The 14,274-nt window shown below is 34.4% G+C and overlaps 4 protein-coding genes across 5 annotated transcripts; 1 reads left to right on the top strand and 3 right to left on the bottom strand.

Moving 5' to 3' along the window:
• The first annotated feature begins 4,170 nt into the window (after positions 1-4,170).
• Positions 4,171-7,265, top strand: LOC9323261 (transcription factor PERIANTHIA). Of its 2 annotated transcripts, none has more exons than XM_021033960.1 (11): positions 4,171-4,578; positions 4,681-4,757; positions 4,846-4,892; positions 4,989-5,198; positions 5,649-5,726; positions 5,815-5,874; positions 5,965-6,042; positions 6,141-6,198; positions 6,293-6,564; positions 6,644-6,889; positions 6,966-7,265. In XM_021033960.1, exons 1-11 carry the CDS (start codon positions 4,511-4,513, stop codon positions 7,110-7,112), a joined length of 1,341 nt encoding a protein of 446 aa, XP_020889619.1. In that variant the 5' UTR covers positions 4,171-4,510; the 3' UTR covers positions 7,113-7,265. The 2 variants fall into 2 exon arrangements, with proteins under 2 accessions (XP_020889619.1, XP_020889621.1); XM_021033962.1 differs by having other exon boundaries at positions 4,291-4,578; positions 5,649-5,705.
• LOC9323260 (protein PLANT CADMIUM RESISTANCE 12) lies at positions 6,619-8,608 on the bottom strand. The gene is made up of 4 exons (XM_021033963.1): positions 8,083-8,608; positions 7,915-7,986; positions 7,617-7,826; positions 6,619-7,455 (listed from the first exon to the last, which is right to left on the bottom strand). The coding sequence occupies exons 1-4, from the start codon at positions 8,207-8,209 to the stop codon at positions 7,379-7,381; spliced, it is 486 nt and encodes a 161-aa protein (XP_020889622.1). The 5' UTR covers positions 8,210-8,608; the 3' UTR covers positions 6,619-7,378.
• A 1,761-nt stretch (positions 8,609-10,369) lies between these two features.
• On the bottom strand, positions 10,370-11,915 carry LOC9323259 (probable carboxylesterase 6). Its single transcript, XM_002887148.2, has one exon. The coding sequence runs from the start codon at positions 11,498-11,500 to the stop codon at positions 10,490-10,492; it is 1,011 nt and encodes a 336-aa protein (XP_002887194.1). The 5' UTR covers positions 11,501-11,915; the 3' UTR covers positions 10,370-10,489.
• A 1,236-nt stretch (positions 11,916-13,151) lies between these two features.
• LOC9323258 (protein PLANT CADMIUM RESISTANCE 11) lies at positions 13,152-14,001 on the bottom strand. Its single transcript, XM_002887147.2, has one exon. The coding sequence runs from the start codon at positions 13,802-13,804 to the stop codon at positions 13,322-13,324; it is 483 nt and encodes a 160-aa protein (XP_002887193.1). The 5' UTR covers positions 13,805-14,001; the 3' UTR covers positions 13,152-13,321.
• Positions 14,002-14,274: the final 273 nt, after the last annotated feature.

Here is a 14,274-nt window from a genome sequence, read left to right as displayed (position 1 = left end):
AGTTTCATAACAAACAGAATAAGCAAGACATGAGCTTTCAAATCATGAAGAGTTCATACGACTGAATAGCCAAAGAAAAACTTACAATCAAGGCCGATAGAGAACCAGCCAATACAAGTCTCCTATGATAACGCATCGCCAATATCTGGTTACAGAGTAAAACATTTAACGTATTACCACACAATTATTAACTCATCTATGGAAACTGCTTAAGGAGAAAAATAGTTAGCTCATGTGACACTTAAAAATTAAAAAGTCAACAGATTTGGATCAAAGAACGTAACCATTTCAGCATTAACAAGAAACATTGGCTCAAAACTCTCCAAATTAACAAAGAAACTTTCATATTGAAATTATGAATGTTGCTCAAGGCTTTGAGGATTTTAGATTATCTCACCATAAAACATAACCACTTTAGCATCTAAACTTGGCTCAGGTTCTCCAAATATACCTGCAAAACCGAGCCCATTGTCTACCGGGAAATATGGTAAATTCACGGCGGAGTGATCTGTTTCCGGCGAGTCGCGTACGAGAAGGTGAACTAGATTCGAGGATGTTGGTTTATTGTCGGCCAAAATATGTATTCCGCATAAAAAAAAAAAAGGTCTTGCTATGTTGGTCTTGGACCCATGGAACCCAGCTATGATAGTTGAGGAAAATGGCTGATTGTCGTAGAGTTGTCATTGGCCTTGACGTCTTGACCGCGTTTATATGGACCATATGTGGAAACATTCTTTTTCTGTGGACTATGAATTAGTCTGTCCGCATGGACAACAGATTAATATATGACGGCTAAGTTACAACACCCCTTTAAGGTAGTTAGCGAAAGCATGATGTTTTTGGAGCTTGAACATAGCAAGAAGAAAAGGAAGGTAAGGTCTTAATTAATTGGGAGGATTTGGAGCTCGGTTTTCACAACTGAAATATTTGGTGGACAGCTTGAATTTGTGCCTATTTAAGAGAGACTGATGTCTTCAATTTCATTAGTGAAAAACTCACATCTTCTCTTCTACTTTCTTCTTTTTCTAAATTCTGTTTTAAGTTTGAGAGTTTCGTCTCTTGGTTATATTGGCGTTTTTTTCGCTCAAGTGCAGTAGTTTATTGTACGGCTTTGCAATTTTGTATTCTTTGACAATTCTGATTTTTATGTTATTGATCCAACATTGAAGCCATAACAGCATAACTATTAGCCAAACAACACATAGAAAACACACAAGTACCACAAAGTTGCATGAAACTAAGAATAATGAGACCGAATCTTTATTTCGGGCTTTCTTCTAGACTCATAGTTAAATAGTCATAAAACCAATGAGAACTATATGATCTTGTTTGTTTCATATCGACATAGTACACTTTCTTACGAGTTACAAGTATGCTTGGATCTGAAAATCTAATTTCCTGACAGAGTTATAAAGGTAACTAGGTAAGTTCTACAGAAATGTTGTTGGGAATTGTAGTCCCTGTAAGACCTTTTGCACCTTAGTGAATCCAAAGCTCTAAGACCAAGTAATTTTTGTTTTGGCTAATAAGTAATGGCTAATAGTCTCTATGCTCACAGCTAAGTAATTAACTGTATAACAACAACATTACTCTTTTTTTCTCTTCTTGTCAAATCATCAATAAGAAGTTGTGGAAGATTTGTTTTGGTCAAATGTAACAATCCATTGTACTGTATTTATTTATCTTCGGAAAAGAGAAACACTCAAGACTCTTAACCTTTTTATTTATGAAAGAAAAAAAAATGGTACATAGGATGCAGAGAAATGTTCTCACGATTATTACTTCTTCCAAATTGTTCACAAGAAATATGAGAAGAGAAAGAGACAAGATCGGATTCTGACGAGTAAAAAACAAGAAAATACCCACAAGACTAAACAGAGCCTAGACGTCATTGACTCTGCCAATGTACTACTACTCCACTCTCTTGTCCAAAACCATTTTCATTATTGGTACGTTTCCGGTTTGGTGTAAACAATTCCCGGTTATGAGTGAATATTTGGTAAAAGAAAAGTCAATAAAGCCTCCGAGAGAAACGAGAGTTTACTGGTTTTAGAATATGAGACAGTAATAAATGTTAAGACTTAATTTGGGATTTCATAAAAAAACAAAGCTCATAATAGTTTCTACATTTATATGAGGAAGATGTTTCTTTCAAGCAAAGCTTTTCTTTTTAATGCTCTTCTTCTTCATCGGTCCACTGAATATAAAGTTAATAATACTGCAAAAATTATTTGGTTTTTATCATTAAATAGGGATACTATTAGAATTCATCTAGTTGTGTATGATTTTATAAAACAGAATCAAAAGTATTGTAAGATTTTTTTTAATTAGCTTTCCATCAACATCACATCAGCTTCAGAGCAGAAGCCAGCCAGCCAGACTATTACCTGCTTTATGGTAACTAGATTTCATTAATATCTGATTTTTAAAATTTTAACTTGAAATTAGTTAAATCATTAAATAAATAAAAATACTCATTGAGAAAATAACAGCTTAGGCTAGGGTTTTGACATTTTTACAGGAGAGAAAGGAGAGATAAAAAAACACATTGCTTCAACAAGACATCATGATTCATGAGTATATCCAATTATCAACTAAATAGTGCATTAATTACAACTTTTTATAATACTATTGATTAGAGGAAGTCATAAGCTTTATTATTTATGTTAATTACTTAGATAAAATTTTATCTTTGGTGCATGGGAAAAAATAATAACTCAAGAGTGCCAGTGGTCGAGAGTCGAGACTTGAGAGGCCATTTTCAACTTTGGCAGACACAGTAAAACAAGATGGAAATGACACTCTGCATCTGAATTATCCAGGCTCTGCATTACATATACATACAAATTTTACACATTTATTCCATGAGTAACGTTTTTATAATTATAGGAAAATACAAAAAAAAAAATGTTATAGAGAAAATTTGAATAGGTTTTGACTCTCTTTACCATGTGATCCTAGTATCCTACACATTAATCATAATATAGAAATTAAAAACAAATAAAAATAAGAAACTTTCTTGCACAGAAAAAATAGAAAAACAGAAAATTAAAGTAATCTTTAGTTAAATAATAAATCAAAGATTAGAGAAAGATATGAACATATATACTCCCAAATTTCAAGAGACATTTGTCAGCAAGCATCCAAACTATCGTCATTCTCGATTCTCTCTTCATATCTTGGTTAAAGACCATATACATAGTAATTCCAAATACTAATGTTAATGTGTCGTGTTCGTGTAACACCATTATCCAAAACTAAAGTCGATAATTCGATTAGACACATATTGTTGATTTAAAAATTAGCATGACACTCAAATGAACATAAACATGTGTATATATATACACCTATACATATGTAGTCTGACCAAATGATTAATCATATTATTTCATTGTTAGCTATCTTAGTACTGAACGTATATTGACGAATGAACTTTTAACTACTAATCTAGTTGTAACTGGGGTAGTCGTTTACGAACATAATGAACAATACATAAATGAATTATTCGGAGAGTCTGTCGTTACTCGGAAATCTAACTAGGTCATCACTCATCCATGCACAAACGAGTCGTGATCTAAAACCGATCACTTGATCAATTCAAAGCAAAGCGAACCAGTCGAAGATGGTCCGTGATACGAAGATTGGGTCAGTAATTGTGGAGATTATCGACCGCCTCCGGAAAAAGTCCACAACACATAAGTCCTAACATATGATTTACTAAGTAAATATAGTGTTTGAATTTTTTTTATACGTTTTTGTCAGACGAACCACTTATACAATCTAGTGTTCAGAAAGAAATTGCGAGATCAAACTTAGAAAGAAACTAGCTTTGATTTTGGCTTTTAGAAGACTTGATGATCACTAGTTTGTCCAAAAAAAAAAAAAAAAAAAAGACGATGATCACTAATTCTAATTTGTCATATACAACTAAAATTTCCTAAAGTTTTTGCTTCATGGACTTTTTTAGTATAGGGCTAGATCTGAGTGATCGGTTAGGATTTAACGTTCTTGAGAGCTCAAGATTCGATCAAAATGTAACTGATATTTTTCATTAAATCCACACAAATAATTAAACTAGATCATCAAAGTAATCTAGAATATTTAGTAAATACGAAAAAAAATAGACTAACAATTTTAAAATAGGAAAAAAAAAAAGAAGGGTACGTGGGTGTGTGTGTTGGTTATTGGGAAACTAAAATCCCACCCTCTCAGACGCAATTCATTTACACTTTTCTTTTATTATTCATAATAAATATAAATCTCAAAATCTCTTCTCTGATTCTCTCTCTCTCTCACAATATAGTAATTTCGTATTTATTAATGATGAAATCCTCTCCTCTAGCCGTACACTGATTCGCCATCTTTTCACCTCTTTAATGAATTCTCCTCCCTTTTAACTTCACTTTCTTTCTTCTTCCTCTGAAAACAAACCCAACTCTAGAAGAAACCTCAGTTTCTTTTTCTGATTTTCTTTGTGTCATCATCTTCTTGTAAGAAAGCAACAACAACAATGCAGAGCAGCTTCAAAACCGTTCCTTTCAATCCTGATTTCTACTCTCAGTCCTCTTTCTTCTTCAGGTAACAAACAACACATCTCTAATCTCTCTTTATTTCTTCTTTAAAGCTTCAACAACAAAAAAAAAAAACCAATCTTTTTTTTTGTTTTCAACGAATAAACAGAGGAGATAGTTGCCTTGAAGAGTTTCATCAACCAGTTAATGGTTTTCACCATGAAGAAGCTATCGATTTAAGTCCAAGTTAGTTTCTTTTTTCTTAACAAGTACAAAAAGGTTTAAGCTTTGTTAAAGGAATCTCAAGTAGGTTCCATTTTCTGATTTTCTGCAGATGTCACTATTGCTTCAGCCAACTTACACTACACGACGTTTGATACGGTAAAAGTTCACCAAACCCAAAATTTTTAAAATAGAAAGAAAAAGTTTCCATTTTTTTTGTTCATTCTTTCTATGTATGTATACTCTGTTTTTTAGGTTATGGATTGTGGTGGTGGTGGTGGCTTGAGAGAGAGACTTGAAGGAGAAGAGGAGTGTTTGGACACAGGGCAATTATTGTATCAGAAAGGGACAAGATTAGTCGGAGGAGAAGTGAACAGCAGTTGGTGTGATTCGGTTTCAGCTATGGCTGATAACAGTCAACATACTGACACTTCCACAGATATTGATACTGATGACAAGACTCAGGTTTTGTTCCTTTGTCTTCTTCAATAATCTTCTCTTCTGTCATAACCAAAAAATAAGATAAAAAGATTCTGTCATTTTTTTCTTTCATTTCTGTTTTGTTTCTTCTACACTTGGAGTTTTGTTTTGTCCCTTTTGTGTTTTTTTTTTTATAAATTTCTCATTGATATGTCACCTTGGAATTCGATCAATATTGTTTGCTCAGATTATGTCTGTTTCAATAAGAGCTTGTCTGTTTTTTTTGGTTTAATGGGACACACCATGAATGATTGGTTTATTGAATTTACAAGTTTCATGTAAAGTTTCTTCCTTTTTATAGTTATGATATGAAAAATTTCACTGGCCCATGGCTTAAAAAAATTGTAGTTGCTTGTAAAGTTTCTTGCTTTTTATTGATATAATATGGCCCATGACTTTATTTTTGATGTATATTGATTGCTTTGTGTTATATAGTTAAATGGAGTTCATCAAGGGATGCTTTTGGCTACTAATTGTTCAGACCAATCCAAGGTGAAATCTTGTGAACAAAGGGTAGATTTTATGTTTTAAACCATTAGAGTTTTGGGTACGTTTTTGGTTTATGGGTGAATGAACTTTAACATTTTCAAATTCTTGGCAGACACTTCGACGACTAGCTCAGAATCGGGAGGCTGCTAGGAAAAGTCGATTGAGGAAAAAGGTATAGTAGCTGATTCATTGAACTGTGTTTTTTCATCATTCACTATCTTTGTGTTTACTTTATATTTTGAATTGCATTGTCTTTTAATAGGCATATGTTCAGCAACTTGAGAATAGTCGAATAAGGTTAGCGCAGCTAGAGGAAGAGCTCAAAAGAGCTCGCCAACAGGTCTGCTTAACACTATTGTCATCTTAAATTTGTGCTCTGTGGAAGAAGAGAGCTTCAAGTTCTACTAAATTTTATTAAAGGGCTTCTCTTGTATGCAGGGATCTTTGGTCGAAAGCGGAGTTTCAGCGGATCACACTCATTTGGCAGCTGGAAATGGTAAAACTTTCAGCATCCCACATAATACTACTTGGCTCTTTGGTAACATGAAGTGATCTTACTAAAGATGAAGTTTGTTTTTTCGATATTGTAGGTGCCTTTTCATTTGAATTGGAATATACACGTTGGAAGGAGGAGCATCAAAAGCTGATCAACGACTTAAGATCGGGTGTGAATTCGCAGTTAGGTGACAATGATCTACGAGTGCTAGTGGATGCTGTGATGAGTCACTACGATGAAATATTCAGGCTAAAGGGAATTGGCACTAAAGTTGACGTCTTTCATATGCTCTCAGGCATGTGGAAGACGCCTGCTGAGAGATTTTTTATGTGGTTAGGTGGATTTAGATCATCTGAGTTACTTAAGGTAAAAGATAGGGTTCAAAACATTTTTTCACAATCATTAGTTTTGATCTTTTTTTCATTATTGGTAACTATGTTGTTAGATATTGGGGAACCATGTTGATCCGTTGACGGATCAGCAGTTGATAGGCATCTGCAACCTTCAACAGTCGTCTCAACAAGCAGAGGATGCATTGTCACAAGGCATGGAAGCTCTGCAACAATCGCTTCTAGAGACGCTTTCCTCTGCTTCAATGGGTCCTAACTCTTCAGCAAATGTTGCAGATTATATGGGTCATATGGCTATGGCTATGGGCAAACTTGGCACTCTCGAAAACTTTCTTCGCCAGGTAAGAAACAAAACCTCAGTTCATAACAACAACAATTGGCATTACAAATCAAACAACTGAAAAGGTTTCTTTGCAGGCTGATCTATTGAGGCAACAGACTCTCCAACAGCTTCACAGAATTCTTACCACACGACAAGCTGCTCGCGCCTTTTTGGTCATCCATGACTATATTTCTCGGCTTAGAGCACTTAGCTCTCTATGGTTAGCCCGGCCTAGGGACTAAAAGCCTGTAGTCATGATCAAAGAAAAGCATAGTTCTGGTCTTAGATCTTTACATTCAAATATTTTAACTGAAAAGACCAAAGCTCTCTCCTCTTTAGTGTCTTTAGATCATCTGTTTATTTAGTTGGTAGTGAACGTTACCATTCAGAATCAATCTTCTTTATTTTATTTTTCTTTCCCTAGCTAAACTGAGAAACACCACAAGCTTACAAGATCTACAGAAAAGTTTTAAACCGAAAGAGATAATGACTGCATTGCGTGAAAGTATCACCGAATCATGCCAGGTACAACTATGGGAGGTGTTACTTTCTCTCGGCTCCATTTCTCTACATTCGAAAGCCATCCTGAAAATTATGAAAAAACAAGATAACATGTTTTGTGAATCTTGAAAAACTTGATCTTTATGTGTTTGTGTTGTTTACTGTTGTTTTAATAGCTTGTACTAGGTTTGTTTATTTAGGTTTCTCAAAGAATATAGGAGCTCTTTAAAGCATTAGATGAATACCGATAGAAGGGTCAGCGCCGCGGTTCTTGAGTTCCCGGGACTCTTGGCATATAGCACATGGGGTGCAAAAGAGATGGACTAAAAAGTCACGGCATGGTTCCTCAGGCAATGCGAAATGTTCCCTAAGCCTAGACCGGCTTGGAAAAGCGTAGAGCCAGCTGCAACCCACAAAGCCTAACGCTAGATGAATCAAACCAGCGTTCATACAAGCTGCATTTCCCCCAAATTCAAATTTTTAGATTCTTATAAAAACAAATCAATGCTATTACAAAAATGTTAATTATCGGTTTTTTCTTACGTATGGTTCCTCTGTTTACGATCTCGACGTTTTGAGCGAACGAGACGCATGGCATTATAGCTGTCTGAACACCTTTATGGATCCAAAAAAGAAACCATTTGATTTTGAGACAACAAAGAAGAAGAAAGATCAATCAAAACACGAAGAGATATACGTTTTGGTACGTACAAATGTGAGCATCTTCGTGACAATCACAAAGACCGGTGGTCCATAGTCCCTGAGGAAGCTGTTCTGCGTATGGTTGATCCCGGAACGACGTTCCCTCCGCCTTGAACACCGGCCCATTCCCGTACATTTTCAGTTTTATTAATAACAATTTATATACCAAAATCAAACAAGAAATAAATAAACAATCACTCTCTGATTTTCTCGACGTTATTTGTTAGAAATTATTTGAGCAGAAGAAAGATTAATGTTTCCTACAGAATTAAGAATCTGGTGAGAGAAATATGGACGAAAAAATTATTTAAATATATACTTTTTTCCAATTGGAGCTGGACATTCGCACCAAAAAAACCTTCAACACAAAATAGAGAAGCTAAGCGTCAAATTTGTTGGTGGAAACACTTATAGACGAAGATGATATTAAATGGTTAATAACGATTTATCTAAATGTAGTAGTGGTACTTTATAGTGTGTAATATGAAAGTAGCTGTTGTAATATACAAAAATAGAAAACCGTTTGTTGGATAGATAGTTTGACCACATTATAACCAAACAAAAAATTAAGATTATCCACATTATAATTTATAATTCGTAGATGTATTTAGTTGACCAGACAGAATTTAAATCTTGAGATTTTGACAAGACAGAAGTTGAATCTCTTACGATTTGTACAATATTAATTTGCTTCTTCAGGGTTACTAGGAAAAGTATTTGCTTCTAGAAAGAAAAAAAAAAAAAAGAAGAAAGAATCTTGTCCATGATAGTGGTTTATTCCCTCCCACACACAGAAGTAAATTAAGAAATGAAAGAGAACTTTCACTAGACCTAGCCGATTGATGGCTTTCGAGAAAATATGGTTTAGTGCATTCGAAATTTCTAATCATTAAGAGAAAGAATAGTGTGAAGCTTTTTTTTATTTTTATTTTTTTATCTAGAATTTTTCCGGACTTTTACCACCCGATTAGTTTTTATAGGATTGTGTAGCCGTTCCTACTCACTGAATTTTATAATAGATCTAAAGCATTACACTATCTCCAACGGAAAAATAGTTTGATTTTATAAAATTCTTGATTGAGGGGAATCAATCTCTAGCATAATTATCAATGACACTATTTCTCAAGTGGAAACTACTAAACTACTACCACTTAATTTATTAAAACTTCTTTTCAAAATATAAAATATGTAAATTGTGATTTAGAAAAAAAAATTAAAATAAATGAGAGAGTTGGGAAAATAGTCTAAATTTTACAAACAAAATAGTCAAATATATAAACCCTGAAAACGAAATTCTTAATCACAATTCCTAACCCATAACACCTAGCTAATCTTTAACCATATAACGTTAACAAAATGTTTTCAACAATTCCATTATTTCCAAGAGAAAACTGGCAGGAACAGAAATGGTCAACGTTAGTGTGGTACATTGTCACATTGATAATGCTGGTTTTCCAAAAGTCAAGAATGATAATAATGCTGATTTGAATAATAATACAAAAATAGAGGTAAAAATGGAGAAAGAACAAGAAAGTGAGATTGCCTTCAAAACGAACCACGAACTAGGCTTTTGTCTACAATTTGTCCGCCACTAGAATTGTCTGATTCATTCTAAGACATTATTTTAGTTGATACTTGATAGTAGTCACATTCTTATAACTTCAATCTCAAATCCTAACCTTTTAACAAAATTGATCTCAAATCTTAATACTAATACTTCCTGAACCTAAAAAGTAAAAAGTGTTGTCCAGAATAGATTCATCAATCCAACTATCCAAGCCATGCACCTCTATGGGATATGGCTCATATCCAACAACATGCACGCTGCTCTATTAAAATTTTAAAAAGTTTTCAAGTAAATCAAAACAAATTCGAATATTTATAATATATACTAAAGATAACTTTTTATAATTTTTAATCGTCTATAATTTTATCATAAAAATAGTTAAAAAATTTCGTAAATTTTCTAATTTTGAATATGCATAATTTAATTTCCATAGTCGTATAAGCGGTTCAAATACAACAATTAAGGTCATTATTCGTAATTTTAAATTTATGTATATTATTTGTATATATGAATTCATCTATAATCTTTGTTATTTATAGTCAAAAAACATTTTTTTCTTCTAAATATTAAATGTTCAAGTCTAAAACTATAAATTTATAACATCCAAAGCATTATTTTTATTTAGATCACATTTGTTTAAGTCATATTTAAAAAATAAAATAAAATTAAAATAAATTTTCCTATAAATTAATAAATATTAATACCATTATAATTTAATAAAATAACATATAACTAATATTATTAATTTATAGAGGTTTAACTGTATATTGTATATGGTATACAACACAAAAACTTTGCGAGTACTCAAGAGACAAACAAAAATTTAAAATAATTTATACAAATACAGAACTATTTCAAGGGATCGTCGTGGTGGATAAAAGCGTCGATGTGGCACAACATCTCTAGAGTTGTGGTGTGAGCAAGCTGAGACTTTCCGAGAATATGAAACGCGTGACCAACGCCTTTGTGCACCACGCGCTTGATCACTTCCTCATTACCATCGCACATCTCCATGTTTCTGTCCATCAGCAAATCCATCTCGGCCACGCACACCAGCGTCCTTATCACCGTCGAAGACTTGATCTTCACCGGTTTACAATAAGGATGCTCTCTGTCTGCACCACGTGGTAAAGACAACCTCCACCACGCGTCCGAACCCTCCAGTGTAAGCACTGAACTTTTGTTGTTACCCACGCGCTTCTCACTCTCCGTACGCTCCTCTCCGCCGTAGAAAGGTTGGATCAGGATCGTTCCTTCTATCTTCAGTGTGAGATCTTCGGTGGATGCTAATCTTGCTGCGACTTGGTCCGCGATATTGCCTCCAGCGCTATCTCCGGCCAAGAATATTCTGCCAAAGTCACATAGCTTGGTCCACAAGTTATCGTTTCTTGCTTTGTTGAGCCAAAGAATGGCATTGACTCCATCTTCGTAAGCTGCCGGAAGAGGATTCTCAGGGGCTAGACGGTAATCTACAGACATAACCATGCACCGCGAGCGAGAGGACAATCTAGCCAAGAACTCGTGGTAACACGACCAAGAAGTCGAGCCAACGCAGAACCCTCCACCGTGGAAGTAAACAATCAAAGGTAGTAGCTTAGAGACCGACGACTTGGTCGTGGTCATCATCGGGACGTAGAGACGTGCCCATACGTTGTTCAACTTGTCTATGACAACATCAGAGCAAGCCACGCCGAGCTCTAGGGGTAGTGAGGGACCAACACACGGCACGAGCTGGGATCGTTCCACGTGGCCATCTTTGTAAACTTTAATAAGGCCTTCTACTTCGTCTACGACTGGTCCATGAATGTTGGTGTTATTAGGGTTAATGGTGGTCACATGGGTCAATTTGGTGGCTCCCATATTTTCTGATTTTTATGTGTGATTTGTGTAGTTTCGTGATCCACAAAGAGAGCTTTTATTTTTTAGAGTTTGGGAGATCGATGTGTTTGGAGATTTCTTATATAGGAGGAGGATGTATAATGGAGGGTGATAGAGACGGGTAAGGTCGAAAATGTTTCCAACTTTACTTTTGCATCAAAATACTATCAATAATTGAAACTAAACTAAATTTGTGGGCTACTGATTTTAATGTCTAGGACCGGAGATGCCACGTGATTTTATTCAATATAACAATTTGACTATTCGAGGTGTTCAACTTCCTTCCATAAGATCTAGTCACAAGTATATAAAATTCAACCTATCTCTGTTTTTATTTTTCTTTATGTTGTATTAATTTCTCTAAACTTTAATTTAGAATATTGTCGATCGTCACTGCTGATATAATAGAAACGTGTGAATAAGACTTAAAAGGGTTGTTCTTATCCAATGAGCGTGGGAGGCAAAAATTCAACGTGACTATTTCGTTGTGAGCTAGTCGATGGACTGTAGTGATGATATTATTAATTCTCTTGAACTTTCCATTCACCAAATCGTATTATACAAATATATATTGGAAAGATGAAAGTGGCACGTGGACATCACAGATTGTGGTGGTGGGTGATAGTCTCCAACTTTTCAACGGCATAGAGTCAGACGAAGTATGGGATTGGTTGTGAAAGGTTTTGTCAAAATGCACTTACCAAAAAGATGCATTGCCCACTTTTGTTCTTCATTGTTCATGCACCAATCTTTTCTTTTTTCTTTTATTTATATAATCATTTACGTAAGGAAACATTTCAACATTTTTGCGTTTTAGTAATAGTTTAGTCGTTGAATTCACACTGTTAGCTTCATTATTATATATTAGTGGCCATTTCTAATTGGTGGTTGTTCTTTAACAAGGCTTTCATGTTAATGTTAGATTTTTGTGTAAATGGGAATATGATAATGTTGTAAACAGAAATGAAGAGCTTAGAAGCAAAATTTAGTAAAAAACTAGAGAAATTAGTTGTTAATTGTTAAAGTTATTATGAAAAGTTGATTGAAGTATGGGTAGTGATAGTTGATTGGTGATTTCTGTGTTAAGCCAATCAATGAATTGGCAAGTAGGAAGGAGCTTAGGTGGGATAAATAATGTATAATAAGAGGATGATAGTGTTGAAAAAAGTGGGACAAAACGAGTTTGATTTTGTGGCACATAGGTGTATAAAGTCCTAACACAATTATAGTATAGACTTTACTTCTGGTCTGCTTCATTTACATGGTAGCAATCAAAATACTATTACTTGATTTTTTGAAAGAATTTACCTTCTTTTTCTTTGGTCTGATCAGAGATTTCTCCATACACGTAAATTAAACATAAAATTCATTGTAATTGTAGTACGTAACTTATGTCTGAATTAGATAATTTACAAAAAAAAAAAAATTGCTTCCATATTTGAGTAATGTTCCCCAAAAATAGGGTAGATTAATAACAACATTGAGATTGTTAAGATTAATCTCTAAAGTTCAAATATCTGAATAAATAAACTTAAATATGCTTCTTAGAGAAAAGAAAATTCCCATATAGGCTACTTTTGTCCTTCTGAGAGATTCTGATGTAAAGAATAATGAGGAAGCTACACCACATTGATGACACACACGAAGAGAATATTAATTATTAATCCGGAATATCCAACACAACATATGAGTGAAAATTTTGAAGGAATATAAATAACATCACGGTAATAAAAAAAACTAAAATAGATATGCATAGTTTATCGAGATATATGTAACCTATTGTTAATATAGAGATAAACCAATCTAATTCAATCTAGACATGGGCGGTTGAAGTGCAGGAGCCGAAGGCGCAGATGCGGCAAGTCGTGCATTTCGTTCCATATTCCCATGCCACCCGATGGACAAGTCGAAATCGTGGTTGTGTTGAAGTTGCCTATACTCTTGACAAAGAGCGCATGGCTCGCAACAAAAGTGGACACAACAGTCACAACAAGGTCTCTCCTTGAGATTGTATTGTGCTCTTAGTTTGGTTCGGTAAAAGCAAGAGTAGAGACTGCTCCCTCCATATCCGGTCAACATGAATATGATCATGTACATCGCTCCGCTCACACCACACGATGTGGATCCTCTGTCTACAACTTCCGCGATGCGTCCAAAGGCAACACATGGGCACCAACAAGTCAAGCAGCATGAGTTTATGTCCATCCAACATTCACACAAATCAGTCGACCAATCCTTGGCCTTGACACGGCCTTGGCTTGGTTGGTCGGTGGAGGAAGGGTTCATGGTGTGATCTGTTTGAACTTTGAAAAAACGATATTTAATTTTCTTGTGTTCACATATTTATAATTATTGTTATGTTGTGGTACCTTTTCATGGGTTAACTGTCAGGAACTGCAAGGAAGCACGTAGGGACGCCTCGTTTAGTTTTGCTTTTGTTTTTTCACTGCCTTTTTGTTATTTTAAACCCATATTTGCAGAAGATACAAACCGAATTATTTACTTGCTAAAAATAGGACATGAATTTTTGTAGTATTTGAAGTGGCTTTCTTTTTTTCGGTTATTGGTTTTAGTTTTTCAGTTTTTGGTTTTTGATTATTGGTGTAAATTTTAGTTTTTTGCAAAACTTGAATGGTAATTTGGTATAAGTTGTAGTTTATTGCCAATGCTTTCTATGAGTTTTTGCATTTTTTTATTTTTTTTTGGTTCAATAATTGACAAAAATATTGAAAATCTAGATTCTCAATATTTAGGAA

The sequence above is a fragment of the Arabidopsis lyrata genome (assembly GCF_000004255.2).
Source record: "Arabidopsis lyrata subsp. lyrata unplaced genomic scaffold ARALYscaffold_2, whole genome shotgun sequence".
In the NCBI taxonomy this organism is placed as follows: Eukaryota; Viridiplantae; Streptophyta; class Magnoliopsida; order Brassicales; family Brassicaceae; genus Arabidopsis; species Arabidopsis lyrata.
The sequence above is the reverse complement of the archived record's forward strand: the minus strand, read 5'-3'. Positions and strand labels throughout refer to the sequence as shown.